The sequence below is a fragment of the Perognathus longimembris genome, chromosome 2 (assembly GCF_023159225.1).
Source record: "Perognathus longimembris pacificus isolate PPM17 chromosome 2, ASM2315922v1, whole genome shotgun sequence".
NCBI lineage: Eukaryota > Metazoa > Chordata > Mammalia > Rodentia > Heteromyidae > Perognathus > Perognathus longimembris.
The window spans coordinates 21914043-21929774 of record NC_063162.1 but is presented as its reverse complement, the minus strand read 5'-3'; the positions used below and the strand labels follow the sequence as shown (position 1 = coordinate 21929774).

Here is a 15732-nt window from a genome sequence, read left to right as displayed (position 1 = left end):
TTTCTGCAATTCCCTAAGCTGCTGCTCTGTCATATTTTACATAAGCACTGGGAAAACGTCTTGTAATTAGTGCTGTCATGGAGGATTTTTTTTTTTTTTTTGCTGAAGGATGTTGGAATAATTCATTAGATTATCAAGAAAGGCTTGTGTCCTGAAATGATTAGCACAGTGAAATTTAAACCATTAACGATAACAAGTTTAGAGCTTGCTGCAGTGCAGAGGCACCCGGGGTATGTCTGTGCCTGTTTCAATCATTTCTTATAATTAAACATTATGTCCTTTTTTTTCTTTCTTCACTAGGACCCATCCAAAAAAATCCTTTTAAGGTGGCACTGTCTACATCAGTGGGTTTACCAGCCTTGGAGGTGTGTGTAGTTAGTAGCTATAGTAATGCAGCAGTAAATTAAACTGCTGTGAGTTTCTTGGGTTAGAACAAAAGAACCCATCACCCTGGAAGCTATAAAGTTGCATGAGGGAACACACTAAAGAAACAAGAGCCTCAGTTTGAAAGCCCAATGTGAATTAACCTGTCAATTTATCTACATCAAAAACTAGGAAATAACCAAAATGCTTTTCTGTTTTGACTGGGATGAATTTTATATGTAACTTTTCCTCTAGTCGGCAAATAGAAAAAGATTAGCAAGTATCTCATCCTTAAATAATCATATATGTACTGGGCCATTGTGAGTTCATTTCTTAGTGAGTTTTATTTAACAGAATTGGAATGATTACAAGCTTTGTCTTGTTGGTTATTAGAAACTAGTCATATTCATAATGTGAACTTTCTCTGTGCTGACAAATCTGCCCCTTCCTGTCTTCTACAATCACTAATCAGATCTGACATATTTATGAGTTCACCTAATATGTAATCATATTTAGAAGAAGCTGTTAAAATATTAATACAGTAATTCCACTGAGAAATATGATGTTTACTTCTGCTGAAATGTATGTCCCATTTTATATGTTTAGCCATAATTTTCTTTCATTTGGGTTCATAATCCCTTCCCTATCCTCCAAAAGTTAAGGACTATACTTGTCTTTGTTTTTGTTTTGGCAGTACTGGAGTTTGAAGGCAGGGCCTCATGCTTTCTAGGCAAGCACTCTACTACTAAGTCGTACCTACAGCCTTGCTTTTTGCTGGTTGTTTTTGAGATAGGATCTCACTTCCTGCCTAGGCTTGTACCTGAACTGTGACCTACCTATTAGTTTCCCATCAGTGCTGGAATAACAGGCACACACGCTATCAGATGGAGTCTGGTGGGCTTTTCTGCCTGGGTGACCTGGATCTTCCCAATCGTAGCCTCCCATATAGTGTAGAATGGCAAGTGCATGCCATTGAGCCAAGCTATAGGTTGAGAAGGGGTCTTGAGAATTTTTATGCCCAGGCTGACCTCAAACCATGATCATTCTATTCTTAGTCTCCCAAGTCATGTGCCAATAGCACCCAGCTAAGCACTACTCCTTGATCACTGCAAGTTTATAAGGGGTATTTTGTTTTGTTTTGTGCGGGTCCTGGGGCATAAACTAGGACCCAGGTACTGTTCCTGAGCTTCTTTGCTCAAGATTAGTGCTCCACCACTTGAGCCACAGCTCTACTTCTGGCTTTTTGATGGTTAATTGGAGATAAGTAGCTAACAGACTTTTCTGCCTGAGCTGGCTTTGGACTGTGAACCTTAGATCTCAACTTCCTAAGTAATTAGTATTACAGGCATGAGCCCCTGGTACCTACCTCCAACCACATCTTAAGCCACACCTCCAACCGTGGTATAAATATTGATGAGGAACACATTAGGTGATGTCACAGGAACCTCCTTAAACTCTCCTTTACACTTCAGAGGAAATCCAGACCCCTTATGAAGGTCCTGGCAGTCTTATAAGAGCTAGCCCAAGACTGCCTGGTTTGTTACCCCTCTGTTCCATATTACTCACTCTGCACCAACTACATCGGCTTTCTTCCAGTTCTTCACTTGGACTACCTAGGTAGCCTTCAGTCTTCCTTCTGTCTGGAAGGCTCTTTCCCCAAGTCTTCACAAGACTGATCCTTTCTCATGCAGATATCAGTTAAAACCTTGCCTCCTTCAGCATTATTTCTCGAGCATTCCAGTTAAAGGCTGAACTATTTACTCCTTATCTTTCTTCACAGTACATATTAGTTTCTGAAATTGTCATATTTCTTCTATATTTTCCTCCAACCTCCCCAGAGAAGACAAACTGTACCTAATTCACTGAAGTTCCCCCTAGCATCTGGTAAAGTGCTCAGCACAGAGAGTAGTCACTCAGTAAGTGGTAGTTGTTTAATTGATACTGTCCAGGTTCCAGCCTTAATCGGAATTCTTATCCTGTCCCTCCTCGGAGCATCTTCATCCCAGTACAACCCTTGCTCCTTTTATTCATGAAGCAATTCATCACCTTAATCATAATGTCCCCTGTCCCCTACCACACAGTATTCAATGCCAGAACCTTTCCCAAAGCCAAACAGAATCCCTAGATGTCTTTAATCATTTGTATCTCACTAGTTATAGTCCTTTCATCCAGTTCTTACAATCCAGATGCAAATGGTGTTCTATGTCTAAGACAATGTCCTTTCTTATTTACCCCATTCTTCCTTCTGGTTAAAGCAGGGGGTTCATGAAAACTAGAAACATTTGTCATTTCATCATGAAGTTCAGCCAGTCTATGATATATTTTCTAGCCTATACATAACATAGCAAGATCAACACGTTTAATTTTACAGTTGTGGTGATTAGACCAGTTCATGTACACAAGTGTGTGCTCTCTCCTCCTGGGTTAGGCAGCACCTGCAGGGAAATTATTGGTCATTTTGAAAATAGGTAGTACCCGTCGTGGTTGATTTGGCTGTTTGGTTGGTTGGTTTTTGGAGGGAGGGGGTTTACCCCTTAGCCTTTGTGAACTATGCTGGAAGAAAGTCCTAGTAATACTTGACTCTTTTCATTTTGTGTGCTTATCATCTGACTTAACATCTCTTTCCCTTCTTCTTATACTCCTTCCCATTCTTTCATTCATCCATCATTCATTCATTCTTCCATCCATCCATTCTGAGATAACTGCTGACTATAAAAAAGAAAAGCAATAGGAAGCCAGGCACAGGTGGCTCACTGCTATAATCTTAGCTATTCAGGAGGCTGAAATCCAAGGATTACAGTGAAAGCCGGCCCAGGCAGGAAAGTCTGTGAGACTCTTGTCTCTACAGTTAAGTACCCTCCCCTCCGCTCCCCAAAAAAGCTGGAAGTGGAGCTGTGGCTCAAATGGTAGAGCATTAGCCTTGAGCAAAAGAGCTTAGGGACAGCTCCCAGGCCTTGAGTTCAAGCCCCAGGACCAGCACAGAAGAAAGAAAGAAAAGCAGTAAAGATGTATAAGGGTGGCAGAAAATTTGTCCTAAACAAATTACGTTAAGCAACTTCCAACTCTTTCCCCATGAGCATCTTTATCAAAAGTTAGTTGTTTGCTGGGCTCCCTGGCTCACACCTGTAATCCTAGCTACTCAGGAGGCTAAGAGCTAAGGGTCATGGTTTGAAGCCAGGTTTGACTGTACAACTGTTAATCTCAGCACTCAGGAAGCTGAAACAGGAGGATCCTAAGTTCAAAGTACTCCAGCTGGGGTACATAGTAAGTTGCAGGACAGCCTAGACTACAGAGTGAAACCCTGTCTTGAGTAGAAGAGAAAACAAAAAATAAAAAAATAACAACTGATCGTATATGAATCTGGTTCTGGAGTTTCTGTTCTGGTCCATTGATAATGTACTTGGACATTACACAAAAGCTAAACTGTCTTGATTACTATTACAAGCCTTCAAATTCAGTAGTATGAGTCTTCTATCACTTATTTTTCAAGAGCATATTTGCTATATGTAGTTCCTTTGCAGTTTTTGTTAAGTAGTTGTACAAGAGGTTACAATTCCATGTCATAAGTACAGTGCATTTATCAATATCGCCCCTTCCTCATTTTTCTTGCTCCCATCCCTACCCTCAAATTACATGGTTCAGTTTTTACATAATGTACAATGAATATAATGACTGAATTTGCTTATTACCCTTCCTCCCTCCTTTCATGTGCCCATCCTGGTTGCCCTTTCCCCTCAAACCCTTTACATTTCTATATAATTTTAGAATCAGTATGTCAGTTTGCCTGCTGAGACTTTGATTGATGTTATACTAATTTTTAAAATTATTTTGGAAAGAATGAGCATTTAGCAATATTGAGTCCAATTTATGAGTATATCTCCCCATTTATTTAAATCTTTTAAAAATTTTCGTCAGCAATGTCTTATAGTTTCACGGGTATTATACATTTTGACAAATTTATTCCCAAATTTACACTTGGTTTACTTTTGTTGTTCTATAAATTATGAGCAGATGGTTTTCAAAAATATTTTTAGCAAGTCATGGTACCACACGTTTGAAGGCTGAGATAGGAGGGTTGCAACTTTAAGGTCAGCCTGGAATGTCTCAAAAATGAAATGAATACTTTTTTTTTTTCCCTCAAGCTAGTGCTCTACTACTTGAACCACAGCTTCACTTCTGGTTTTTTGATAGTTAATTGGACATAAGAGTCTCAGGGACTTTCTTGCTTGGTCTGATTCTGAACCACGATCCTGAGATCCCCACCTCCTGAATAGCTAGGACTATTGTTGTGAGCCACCAGTGCCTGGGTCAATGTTTAGTCTTAAGGTGGTTAATGATCTGAAAAGGGACACCAGAAGGGACTATGAAACTCATAATGATCTGTTCCTTATCTTACTTGGGTGTTGTCTATGTGGGCATGTGTTCCTTATTGAGCTTACATTATGCCCTTTTATGTGTATGATAGTTAAATAAAAATTAAAATGGAAATTTATGTATTACATAATGAGAAGGAACAATAGCTCCAAAAATGAGGGGAATGGCCTAATTCAGTGTCATAAGATATTAAGAGTGTTAAGCCAATCCCCAGTGTCTCACACCTGCATTCCTAGTTAACTAGGAGGCTAGATCTGGGGGATTTCTGCTTGAAGCCAATCTTAGCAGGTAAGTCTATGAGACTCTTATCTCCAATTAACCACCAAAAAACTGAAAGTGGACCTGTGGCTTAAGTTGGTAGAGTCCTAGCCTTACACAAAACAAATAACAACAAAAACAAAACAACTTCAAGGATTAGGCCCAGGTGCTGAGTTTATATCTCCAGCAAAAAGCTGGGCTGACGGCATGTCTGGTTAAGCAAGTATGTAGCCCTGAATTAAGAGTGGAGATTTATAGTTTTGGAATGTAGTTCAGATAGAGTGCTTGCCTGTCTTGCAGGAGACCCTTGGTCAAGTGAGCCTGGGACTTATTGAAAGCACTTCTGTGAGTGCTAGCTGGGGTGGTTAGTATGCTTTTTCATGAAGCTTTGTTTCTTTGCTTTCTTGGGTTTTTGTTTTGTTTTAATAGTACTAGAGTTTTAACTTAACGTCTCACACTTACTGAACAGGTGCTCTACCATTTAACCACTCCAGCACCTTCCATTTTGTTTTTGATCTTCACAAAACTCTAATGAACTACATCCTAGTATTATCCCCTATTTTATAGATGAGGGAATAGACACAGAAAGAGGAAATTATTTATTCCATGTCATACCACTGGTAAGTTGAGAAGCTAGAATTTGAAAGTAGGTCTTTCTATTCCTGAGCTAAAGCTTTTAAAACAGTACATTATGGGGTTGTGATTAGAAGTAGCTACTTAAAGTAACAATGGCTCTCAAGTATATTTCTTTCTTTATGACAAGACTTTTTTTTTTTGGAAGGGTAGTGACTATAAAGTTGCTAGAATCACCTAGACTAATTGGCAAGTACATGGGATTACATTTTACTGTTTATTTCTAATGTCTAAATGTTTTATGTCTTATTTGTGAAATAAATCACAGAAAAGGTACAAAAGTCTTGAATGAAGGCTAGCTCTTACAGTAAAATAAAGAACTTTGTGAAGTCTTTAGGCAGTTTTATCTGACAGCCCTTGATGAAAGAATAGCTTCCCATGATTATAGAAATACCTGGTTTGTTCAGAGTAAAGGCAGAATCATTTATTACCTTGCTACTGGCATTTCTGTGCTTTAACCGGCAGCAAAGACTGTAACACCTAACTCAGGTCCATTTCTACCTTTTAAAAGGCAAGAGAAAATAAACAGTAACAAAGTAGTTTTGGTTGTTGGGATGAGTAAGTGGCATTGGGTCAAGCTTGTAAACACACATATTTGTTAGCCCTCTAAACTGCTCCACATTTCATGAGTTTTCCTTTGCTGTGATGCAAACAAATACCTTACACAAAAAGCAGCCCTGAAGTCCCCAAGGCTAGTGTTCAACAAAGTTCTTTTCAATCATTTTAAGTCTGTTTCATAGACAATAGGGATGTTTATGCTAGACAACCTCCAACTCTGCAAATCACAGCTTGTTGTTTATTGGTTTGGGCTCTTTCCTTATGTGACTACATGTTTATTTGTTGGTTGGTCTTGGCCAGTCCTGGGGGCTAAAACTTAGCACCTGGGAAATGTCCCTAGGGTTTTATTGTTTTATTTTGCTTAAGGGGTGGTAGCACTCTACCATTTGAGCTATAGCTCCACTTCTGGGTTTTGAGTGGTTAATTGGAGACAAGAGTCTCATTGACTTTCCTAGCTTCAAACATCTATCCTCAGATCTCAACAGAGCAGCTAAGATTACAGTCATGTGCCACCACTGCCCAAGTTACATGTTATTCTTGAGATACACTGATTTCTTCTGTGTATCGGGTACCATTTGTAAAAAGGTCTGCATATGGGGTTTAATGCTGAGAAAATAAGGCAAAGTACATCTAAATTGCAGATTATCAGGCAGAGATGCATTCTAGAGTAAGACGATCTTCCTGCCAGATTGGGGTTCTCAGGCAAATAAACAAAGACTCAACACTTGTGCTCTGTAGAAAGCATATTTTTCTTCATTGCATTAAAAGTTTCTGTTGATTCTAAATCTTCTCCAAGTGTCCTCCAGCTTCAAACTTGGAGATACGTTCATTGTCTCCTCTATCTGTATCCAATCCATCAACAAATTCAATTGAATCTGTCTTCAAAGTACATAGAGTCCCAGTTATTTCTCTCCACCTTACAGCCGCTTCTCTAGTCCGAAAGATTCTTTTTGTCTTCAGTGGAATGCTGAAATGGAAGTAATCTCTTAGTTGTCCTCCTTATATCCACTCCTGCCCCCTAGAGTTTGTTCTCACAGCAGGGGTCTTTTCATGCTTACACGGTCTCAAGCCTTCTGGCTCCTCTCATCCTCCACATCTTTGTCTTCTGCATAGTAGCCTTTGTTTTGTACTTGGTTCCACTAGTCCCAAAATATGAATTGTCTCCATATCTTACTAGTCAAAGCCCAGACTCAACAGAGAGCACATAAAGTCCATTCCTGGTGGGAAAAGTTGCATTTGTGTAGAGAGAGGGCTAGAATTGTTTGAGGACACTACTAAAAGTTATTTATCATTACCTGAATGACCTAGACAACACAACTCAGATTATTTCTTGTTTACTCAGTTCCATTCACACCAGGGCCTCTGCTGTCAAAATTCCCCTCACTGCCAGGTGAGGGTGCCCACACCTGTAATCCTAGATCTTCAGGAGGCTGAGATCTGGAGATCATGGTTTGAAGCCAGCCTGGGCAGAAAAATCTATGAAACTTTATCTCAAATTAAGCAGCAAAAAAAATCAAGAGGGCTGGGGATATAGCCTAGTGGCAAGAGTGCCTGCCTCGGATACACGAGGCCCTAGGTTCGATTCCCCAGCACCACATATACAGAAAAGGCCAGAAGCGGCGCTGTGGCTCAAGTGGCAGAGTACTAGCCTTGAGCGGGAAGAAGCCAGGGACAGTGCTCAGGCCCTGAGTCCAAGGCCCAGGACTGGCCAAAAAAAAAAAAAATCAAGAAGTGGTGCTGTAGTTCAAGTGACAACTACAGCCTTAAGCAAAAAAAGCCAAGCAAGAGCCTAAAGCCCTGAGTTCTTTAGGTAGGAAGTCTGGCCCAGCCACACTTTTTTTGCTCAGGGTATCACAAGTCTGAAATCACTATGTTGTTGCTCAGCCTAATTCTTATCTGGAACCTCCCAAATCCTCTCAGGTCATTTAACTCCAAGAATCTGGTCATATTCTTATCCACATGCCCCATCCTCTTCCCCTCCTATATCATTGAAGGGGGGCGGGGATTAAAGACCTCATATAATTAGGTCAGACCCACCTAAGTAATCCTAATATTGCATCTCCCCCCCCCTTTTTTTTTTTCCTTTTTGCGACTGCGTCTACATAGCCCAGGCTGGCCTTAAACTTCCAACCTCAGCCTCTCAGGTGTTGAGACAGGCATACACACACCACCATGTCATATTTAGTAATCTGTCATAAAGTTAACTGTTTTGAGCCCCTGTTTGTGTATGACGGGAATCTTGGGGAAACCATCTTAGAATTTTGCCTGCTATGATAACATACACTTCATAGCACCATCTAGATTATATTTGCTAGTCACTTATTTGTGTCTTTGTGGGGGGGAGTCTTGGGGCTTAAACTCAGGGCTTGGACACTGTCCCTGAGCCTCTTTGTGCTCAAGGCTAGGGGTCTACCACTTGAGCCACACACAGCACTACTTCCAGCTGTTTCTGAGTAGTTTATTGAAGATAAGATTCTCACAGACTTTCTTACCTGGATTAGCTTGTTTTAAGTTTTAGTAGAATATATATTTCAAATGATAAGTGGCTTTTGGTTTTGCTCATTGTTTATTCCTAGCAATGAGGACAATGTTTGACACATTGTAGATACTTGGTAAAGACACTTGGTAAATACTTATTGAGTTAATCAGTTAATAAAACTTTTTATGGCCTGTAATTTTGATGACTATGAAAGTGGGTTTCTAAAAAAGAAAAAGGTAAGTTGAGCATATGAGAGTTATATAAGCTTTACATTGCAAGGTAGCACAGTCTCAAAATAATCGTTGGTCTTCTTTGTATGGAGGACTTGACTTAAAAATAACTGGTAAGCAAGTAATTGTCTAAATGTCCAGTAACTACGTACAAAAGAACAAAGCAAATTAGCTTTTTTGTTTGCGGTAATAATATGCTTTTGGCTTTCAGTTTTCATATGTATAGAATAAAAATGCTTTCTTGTGAACTTTTGGAAATGAATGTTTAGTCTTCCTGCGATGTACATTACTCTGGTATTTCTGAGGCTTTCCATGTAATTGTGGTTCACAAATGTCCAATTACTGGCAAAATACCAGAGTGGGCTCAACAATAAAGACACAACTTAACACACCAGGCCAGAAAATTACATATATTTCCTTCATTTTTAATAGTTATCATTATGCATTTCTTCAATCCCTCTTTCCACAGACAAAACTTGCCAATGGCACTTCCAGCATGATTGTGCCCAAGCAGCGGAAACTCTCAGCAAGCTATGAGAAGGAAAAGGAACTGTGTGTCAAGTATTTTGAGCAGTGGTCAGAGTCTGATCAAGTGGAATTTGTGGAACATCTTATATCCCAAATGTGTCATTACCAACATGGGCACATCAACTCATATCTTAAACCTATGTTGCAGAGGGACTTCATAACTGCTCTGCCAGGTATGTGTACATATGTCTATAAACCATCAGTTTGCTAGAGTGCTAATGGCATTGGATCTTCAGCCTTATATATTCCTCTTTATAAAAGTCTTTATTAATGGGGAGGAGGAAGTGGGGGGAAAATGAGGGAGGAGGTAACAAGTTGGATAAGAAATGTACTCTCTGCCTTTCGTATGAAACTGTAACCCCTCTGTACATCACTTTAACAATAATGAAATGAGGGGAAAAAGCCTTTAATTTCCCCCTTTACCCATCTTCTCCCTTTTGATTGTTGTTTCCTGATTATAGAGGTGATTGAAAATTTAGAAAAAACAAAAATGTATAAAATATAAAAATAGAGTTGACCAGAGGACCCCCCCCCCAAGAACTACTACTGTGCAATTAGTAGTTTGGAATATAGCCTTTTTGTTTTGTGTGTGTGTCTGTCTGTGTCTGTGTGTGTTCGTACATATATATGTATATACACACATTTCCCTACAAAGGTGTGATCATGTTTTTAACCCTTTTTCTTTTTCTTAATGTATTTTCTTTTGCCAGTCCTAGGGCTTGAACTTAGGAACTGGGCGCTAGCACTCTGCCACTTGAGCCTCAGCATCACTTCCAGCCTTTTCTGTGTATGTGGTACTGAGGAATCAAACCCAGGGCTTCATGCATGCTAGGCAAGCACTCTACCAGTAAGCCACCTTCCCAGCCCTGCATTGTCATTAAATACATTAACATGCTTTTCCTAAGTGTATGCTCTTTTTAAACTTTTTTAAGTTTTTATAACTCCCCTAATATCCCTCCCAATGGTTTAAAACTCATATTATTTAACCCCTTTATTGAATATTTTAAGTGGCTGGGGGTGGGGGATGTTCCCTATTATAAATTATGCCATGGAGGATATTCATGTGTATTAGTCTTGTGAATATCTTACAGAGAGAAATACCTGAAGGGAAATTACTGTATTAAAGAGTATGAATCCTTCAGCATACCCATCACCCTCCCTCCCTTCCCTTCTCTCCTTTTCCTGTCCTCTCTTCTGTCTTCTTCTCTTCCTTCTTTTTTTTTTTTTTTTTTTTTTGGTTTTGTTTTTGTTGCTAGTCCTGGGGCGTGGACTCAGGGCCTGAGCACTGTCCCTGGCTTCTTTTTGCTCAAGGCTAGCACTCTGCCACTTGAGCCACAGCACCATTTCTGGCCATTTTCTGTATATGTGGTGCTGGGGAATTGAACCCAGGGCTTCATGTATGCAAGGCAAGCACTCTTGCCACTAGGCCATATCCCTAACCCCTCTTCTCTTCCTTTAGTACTAGGGATTAAACCCAGGGCCTTGCACATACTAGACAATTGCTGTATCACAGATCTGTTCTGGTACTCCCAACCCAAGAGTTTGAACATTGTGGGGCTTTTAGTACATGCTGATCTGCTAAAAAAAAAGATACCAATTTAATAGTCTCCTCAAAAACTGCATACTGTGACTTTTAATAGTTGCCAGTTATACCTTTTTTAGTTTTTTATTTTTTCTAAACTTGGAATTCAAATTGTCCTTGAAAATTAAATAAATGCTTGTTTATATCTTAGAACCATTTTAAAACTGAATTTTACCTGTATCTTTTGTTAATAGAATAGATTTTGCCCTCTTATAATGCATTGGATTTTGTTTTAGCCACAGGCAGTTTTCTTTGTACGATCTGACTGTACCTATTACTGTGTTCTCCCCAGTCACTGAGACAAGCTACTATCTCAAGTTTATACTACTAAGAATTGAACAGGAGATGATTAGACCAGTGTATTTTGCCTAATACTGATCCCTAGGGTGTATTTGCTGACCACTCTATGAGGTATTAAATCATGTCTAATGCTTTATGGCCATTTGCACTTATAAACCTCTACCATCTGGCTACATTTAGTAAACCAAACTACTTCAAAAAATGCCTGTAATGCATTAATGTAATGGTTTTGTTTGGAGTGTTAGGTGAAATTACTTCCAACAACTTATTACAGGTACATAGTAAATGATCAGAGCAATTTGATGGCAGCCATTAAAAATATTGGACTGCCTTTGGAAACCTTCTGATGGTGTCGAAGTTTCAATATAAAGATTCAGGAATTGTACCATAATTGTATTTTGCATGAAGAACTAATTATTATATTTTTAATTGGCTTCTAGTCATGTTCCTTTAATAAGAATTAGGTGATGGATGCCTCCATCTGTTTATGCCTAAACATTAACATGTGATGCAAGCCAAACAAGATCCATTTCTTCCCCTGTCTGCTGGAGAATGTGACAGATAGCCATATAATTTTTATAATTAGAATTATGTTTAATAAACATATTTGTATTGTTACTATTAGCATCCAAGTGTCTCTTTGTATAATTCAGGAGAAAAACACAAAGTGAAATTTGGTATTTTAGTTTCTTTTAAATTTTTGCCAATGGAAAGCAGAGTCTGAGGAAATCCTTCTGTACTTGAGAAAACCTCTGTTAGGTTATCCACATAGAGGAATAACCTCAAATAGATTTGTCTCACTTACTTTGTAAACTTAGAGCAGTAGCTAAAAGAACAAAAAATGCTTACTAGTGTAGCTTTCCTGTCATACAAGGTGTGTCCTTTCCACCGAGGCCTCAGAATAGATTTGAGTAGTGAAGAACTTTAATTAGGAAGCATTGCGCTTTATACAGTTCGAGATCTAATTGCCAGTGTTTCCCTTTGCACATTCTATATAATATTATCTGAAATGCTAGCCACGTTTGTGGATTTTTTTTCATTTTGGTCACCTGTCATTTAGATTTTATAGTAGTAGTAGTTCTCAAATACAGTTTCTTTAACATGAAGTTAAAATCCTTGAATTTAAAAGACGTCTCTATGTCTTTCCTCACAGGATTTTTTTTTTTATCAGTCTGCATTTCCTTCTCCTCTCCTTTCTGCATGTCCAGAATTCTATAACCCAGCACATTCTGACTTAGTGTTTCTCCCTCAGTACATTTCAAGGATATTTCTTTTACTGAATAGCTTTGGAACTGCAGCAGTAATAGGAACAGAATGAGAAATGGACCTAATATCGAGATTTGGGGGAGTCTGAATCACAGAGTTTGAGATGCCATCCATAGAACATCCCCTAGTGCTGAAATCCATATAGATAGATGTGAATTGTTTTCTGGAATCCTTTTTATTTTTAATGTCTTGGGGGTTTTGCTGGTTGTTAGCTTTAACTTCCTTATCTAAAGGAAGATGGAAAATACTGTTCATTTCTGTAACCTTATGGAAAAATTATTGACACTCATTTTACCCAAGCCTCTGTTTGAAAAAGAAACTGGACTGCACTAGGGACAATAGTATGTCTTCATAGCTGAACAGTACTGTTCTGTTTTAAATGACAGAACAGCTGAAAAGTGTAAAGAAATCATTCACCACCTCTCTTCTTTTGCTTTGTTCTTCCCCTCCCCCCTCTGAAAGCTCGGGGTTTGGATCATATTGCTGAGAACATTCTGTCATACTTGGATGCCAAATCACTATGTGCTGCTGAACTTGTATGTAAAGAATGGTACCGAGTGACATCGGATGGCATGTTATGGAAGAAGCTCATCGAGAGAATGGTCAGGACAGATTCTCTGTGGAGAGGCCTGGCAGAACGAAGAGGGTGGTGAGCCTTTTAACTTTCTTCCTGTCAAAGAGTTTCCACACCTGGCCATTCAGAATCATGGGAAGATTGTTGGGATCGAATGAGACCACTGATGATTTAATGTGGTTATTTTGCTGATTTGTATGTAGCTAAAAAATGTAAAAGAATAGTTCATATACTTACCAGTTTTTCTTCTGATAAATCATTCATAAAGTGACAAAGTACCCATGTTAATAGGGCTTTGCAAAAAATAATAATAGAAAGCTAACTGCCCTCCTGTTTAAAGCATTCTGCTTTCTGGGTACAAATTGGTATTGTGCAAAAAAGGCTAATGGGTAATTTATTAGACAATTAGATGGCTTTGAAACCAGATACACACTATCATATGTAGCTTTTTCCTAATCTAAGACAAATGATTGTTTTCTCCTGAAGATTTTTAAAGTTTTTTTTCCATGCCAAGAAGAATTGTAACTACCAAAAAGAATGAAAAGTCATACTTGGTATAAATCATTGTTTCTCTCCGCCACCCCCCCCTTTCTCTCTCGCTTTTGCCATTCCTGGGCCTTGAACTCATGGCCTGAGCACTGTCCCTGGCTTCTTTTTACTCAAGTCTAGCACTCTACCACTTGAGCCACAGTGCCACTTGCAGCTTTTTGTGTTTATGTGGTGCTGAGGAATCAACCTAGGGCTTCATGCATGCTAGGCAAGCACTCTACCACTACACCACATTTCCAGCCTTTTGTTTCTTCTTCTTTTGGGGGGGGGAGCCGGGGGGTCTAATCCAAGACTCATATTTTCTTTAGTTTTTCTTGCTTAATTCTGAATTCCCTAAGGCATTATGTAGTTAGTGGCCTAAAAGTGTTCAACAATTTTGCTGTTCTTTTAATATAATGATACTATTTTATTAGAACTTCTAGAAGATGTCTTTTTTTTTAAATAGTGACATTTTGAAACAAAATTCTATCAGGAAGTCAAAAGCTAGGTGCAAAGTATATAGCCAGGCCAGGCAGAAAAGTCTGAGAAATTTTTTTTGTTGTTGGGGGTCCATCTGGGAATTGAACTCAGGTCTGGGCACTGTCCCTGAGCTCCTTTTGTTCAAGGCTATCACTCTACCACTTAAGCCACAGCGCCACTTCTGGCTTTTTCTATATGTGTGGTGCTGAGGAATTGAACCCAGGGCTTCATGTTTACAGGGCAAGCACTCTACCACTAGGCCATATTCCCAGCCACAAGAGTTAAGAGTATTAATTAAGATTGCCAGATATGCTATTACTCACCTGAAATCCTAGCACTTGGGAGGCAAACAGGAAGATCAAGAGTTTAAGGCCAAGCCTAAGTTGTATATCAAGACCCTGACACAAAAATAAAATGAAACATATATGCTGCAAGATAAACTTACTCATGGAATTTTTATCAAAATGTGACTAGCACTCCTTCTTTTTTGTGTCTTTAAAATTCATTAACACATAAATATAAAGACACCTAACTGTTAAGAGTTCAGCCATTCTGGCTTTCAGAAAGACTTTTTAAACCTTTTATTTCAAAAGGTTAAAGAAAACAAAAACAATTATTTGTCTATATAATTGTAAAAATAAATTCTCGTTTTCTCCTTTGTTTTGTTCTGTAGAAAAATAGAAATTTAATCTTTCATAACTAACTTTGTAGTTTGGAAATAAACTCTCCTGTAATATATATAGAGACAAACATGTAAGTATGTAGCTGTTTGACATTCATAGTCCATCATTTTGCTGATGCCAAGAACAGCATTGTCAGTAGAGCAAGCAGTTTCCTATATGGTAAAAGTTTTGGGCAGGTGGGAAATGTTCTGTAGCCCTCAGGAAAAAAACAAGAGCTCTCCTCCACACAACTACTGACATTAAAATGCACTTGTAGAAAATACAACTTAGCTATAAAGATTTGGTCCCTTGTTGAAATGTACTTTGCCCCCATTTGGACTCTGAATGACAGTAAATCTGAGACATTGGAAGTTGATTAAGTCTTTTTCAGAAGGCAAGAAGAACTAGAAATAAGTGGGCAGTTTGGGCCATGTGAATGTGAAAATACTGAAGGTAAAAAAAGTAGACTCTACAAATTTGCTTTACAGACTCTACTCTGAACAGCAAGATATGTTATATTAGTTACAAAGGTAATAACTATCATTCATTTTTTTTAAGCTTTTGGGTTTTTTGACAGAGAGCATAAAGATACAGAAATATTCCAGGATTCAGTGATAACCACTCTTTCTCCTCTTCAACCAAGAAATCTACTCCTGCTTTTTTAAACTATGCTTCAGAATTCTGACTACATTCCTGTCTTTGTCCACATTTATCCTCTTAACTTGGTATATATTCCCATGAATACACAAATACCCTCCACCCAGTTTGCCTCCTTGTGTTCATTGATCTTTCCTTTTGTTTGTTGATGGGTTTGTAGATTTTTTTTTTTAAAGGTAGATCAGACGCCTCAAACTCTGTTCTCCTGTCTCAGCTCCCTGAATGCTGCAATAGCAAGCATGTCTTGGTTTTCTTCCCTT

At 38.7% G+C, this 15732-nt stretch overlaps 1 protein-coding gene across 12 annotated transcripts in view; it reads left to right on the top strand.

Moving 5' to 3' along the window:
• Btrc (beta-transducin repeat containing E3 ubiquitin protein ligase) overlaps window positions 1-15732 on the top strand; it is a 157326-nt gene that overhangs the window by 120279 nt on the left and 21315 nt on the right. For all 12 annotated transcript variants that reach the window (XM_048338419.1, XM_048338418.1, XM_048338413.1 and 9 more), the window contains 2 exons: window positions 9365-9596; window positions 13034-13220. In XM_048338419.1, the coding sequence (XP_048194376.1) occupies window positions 9365-9596; window positions 13034-13220 (419 nt within the window). The remainder of the gene's footprint in view (window positions 1-9364; window positions 9597-13033; window positions 13221-15732) is intronic.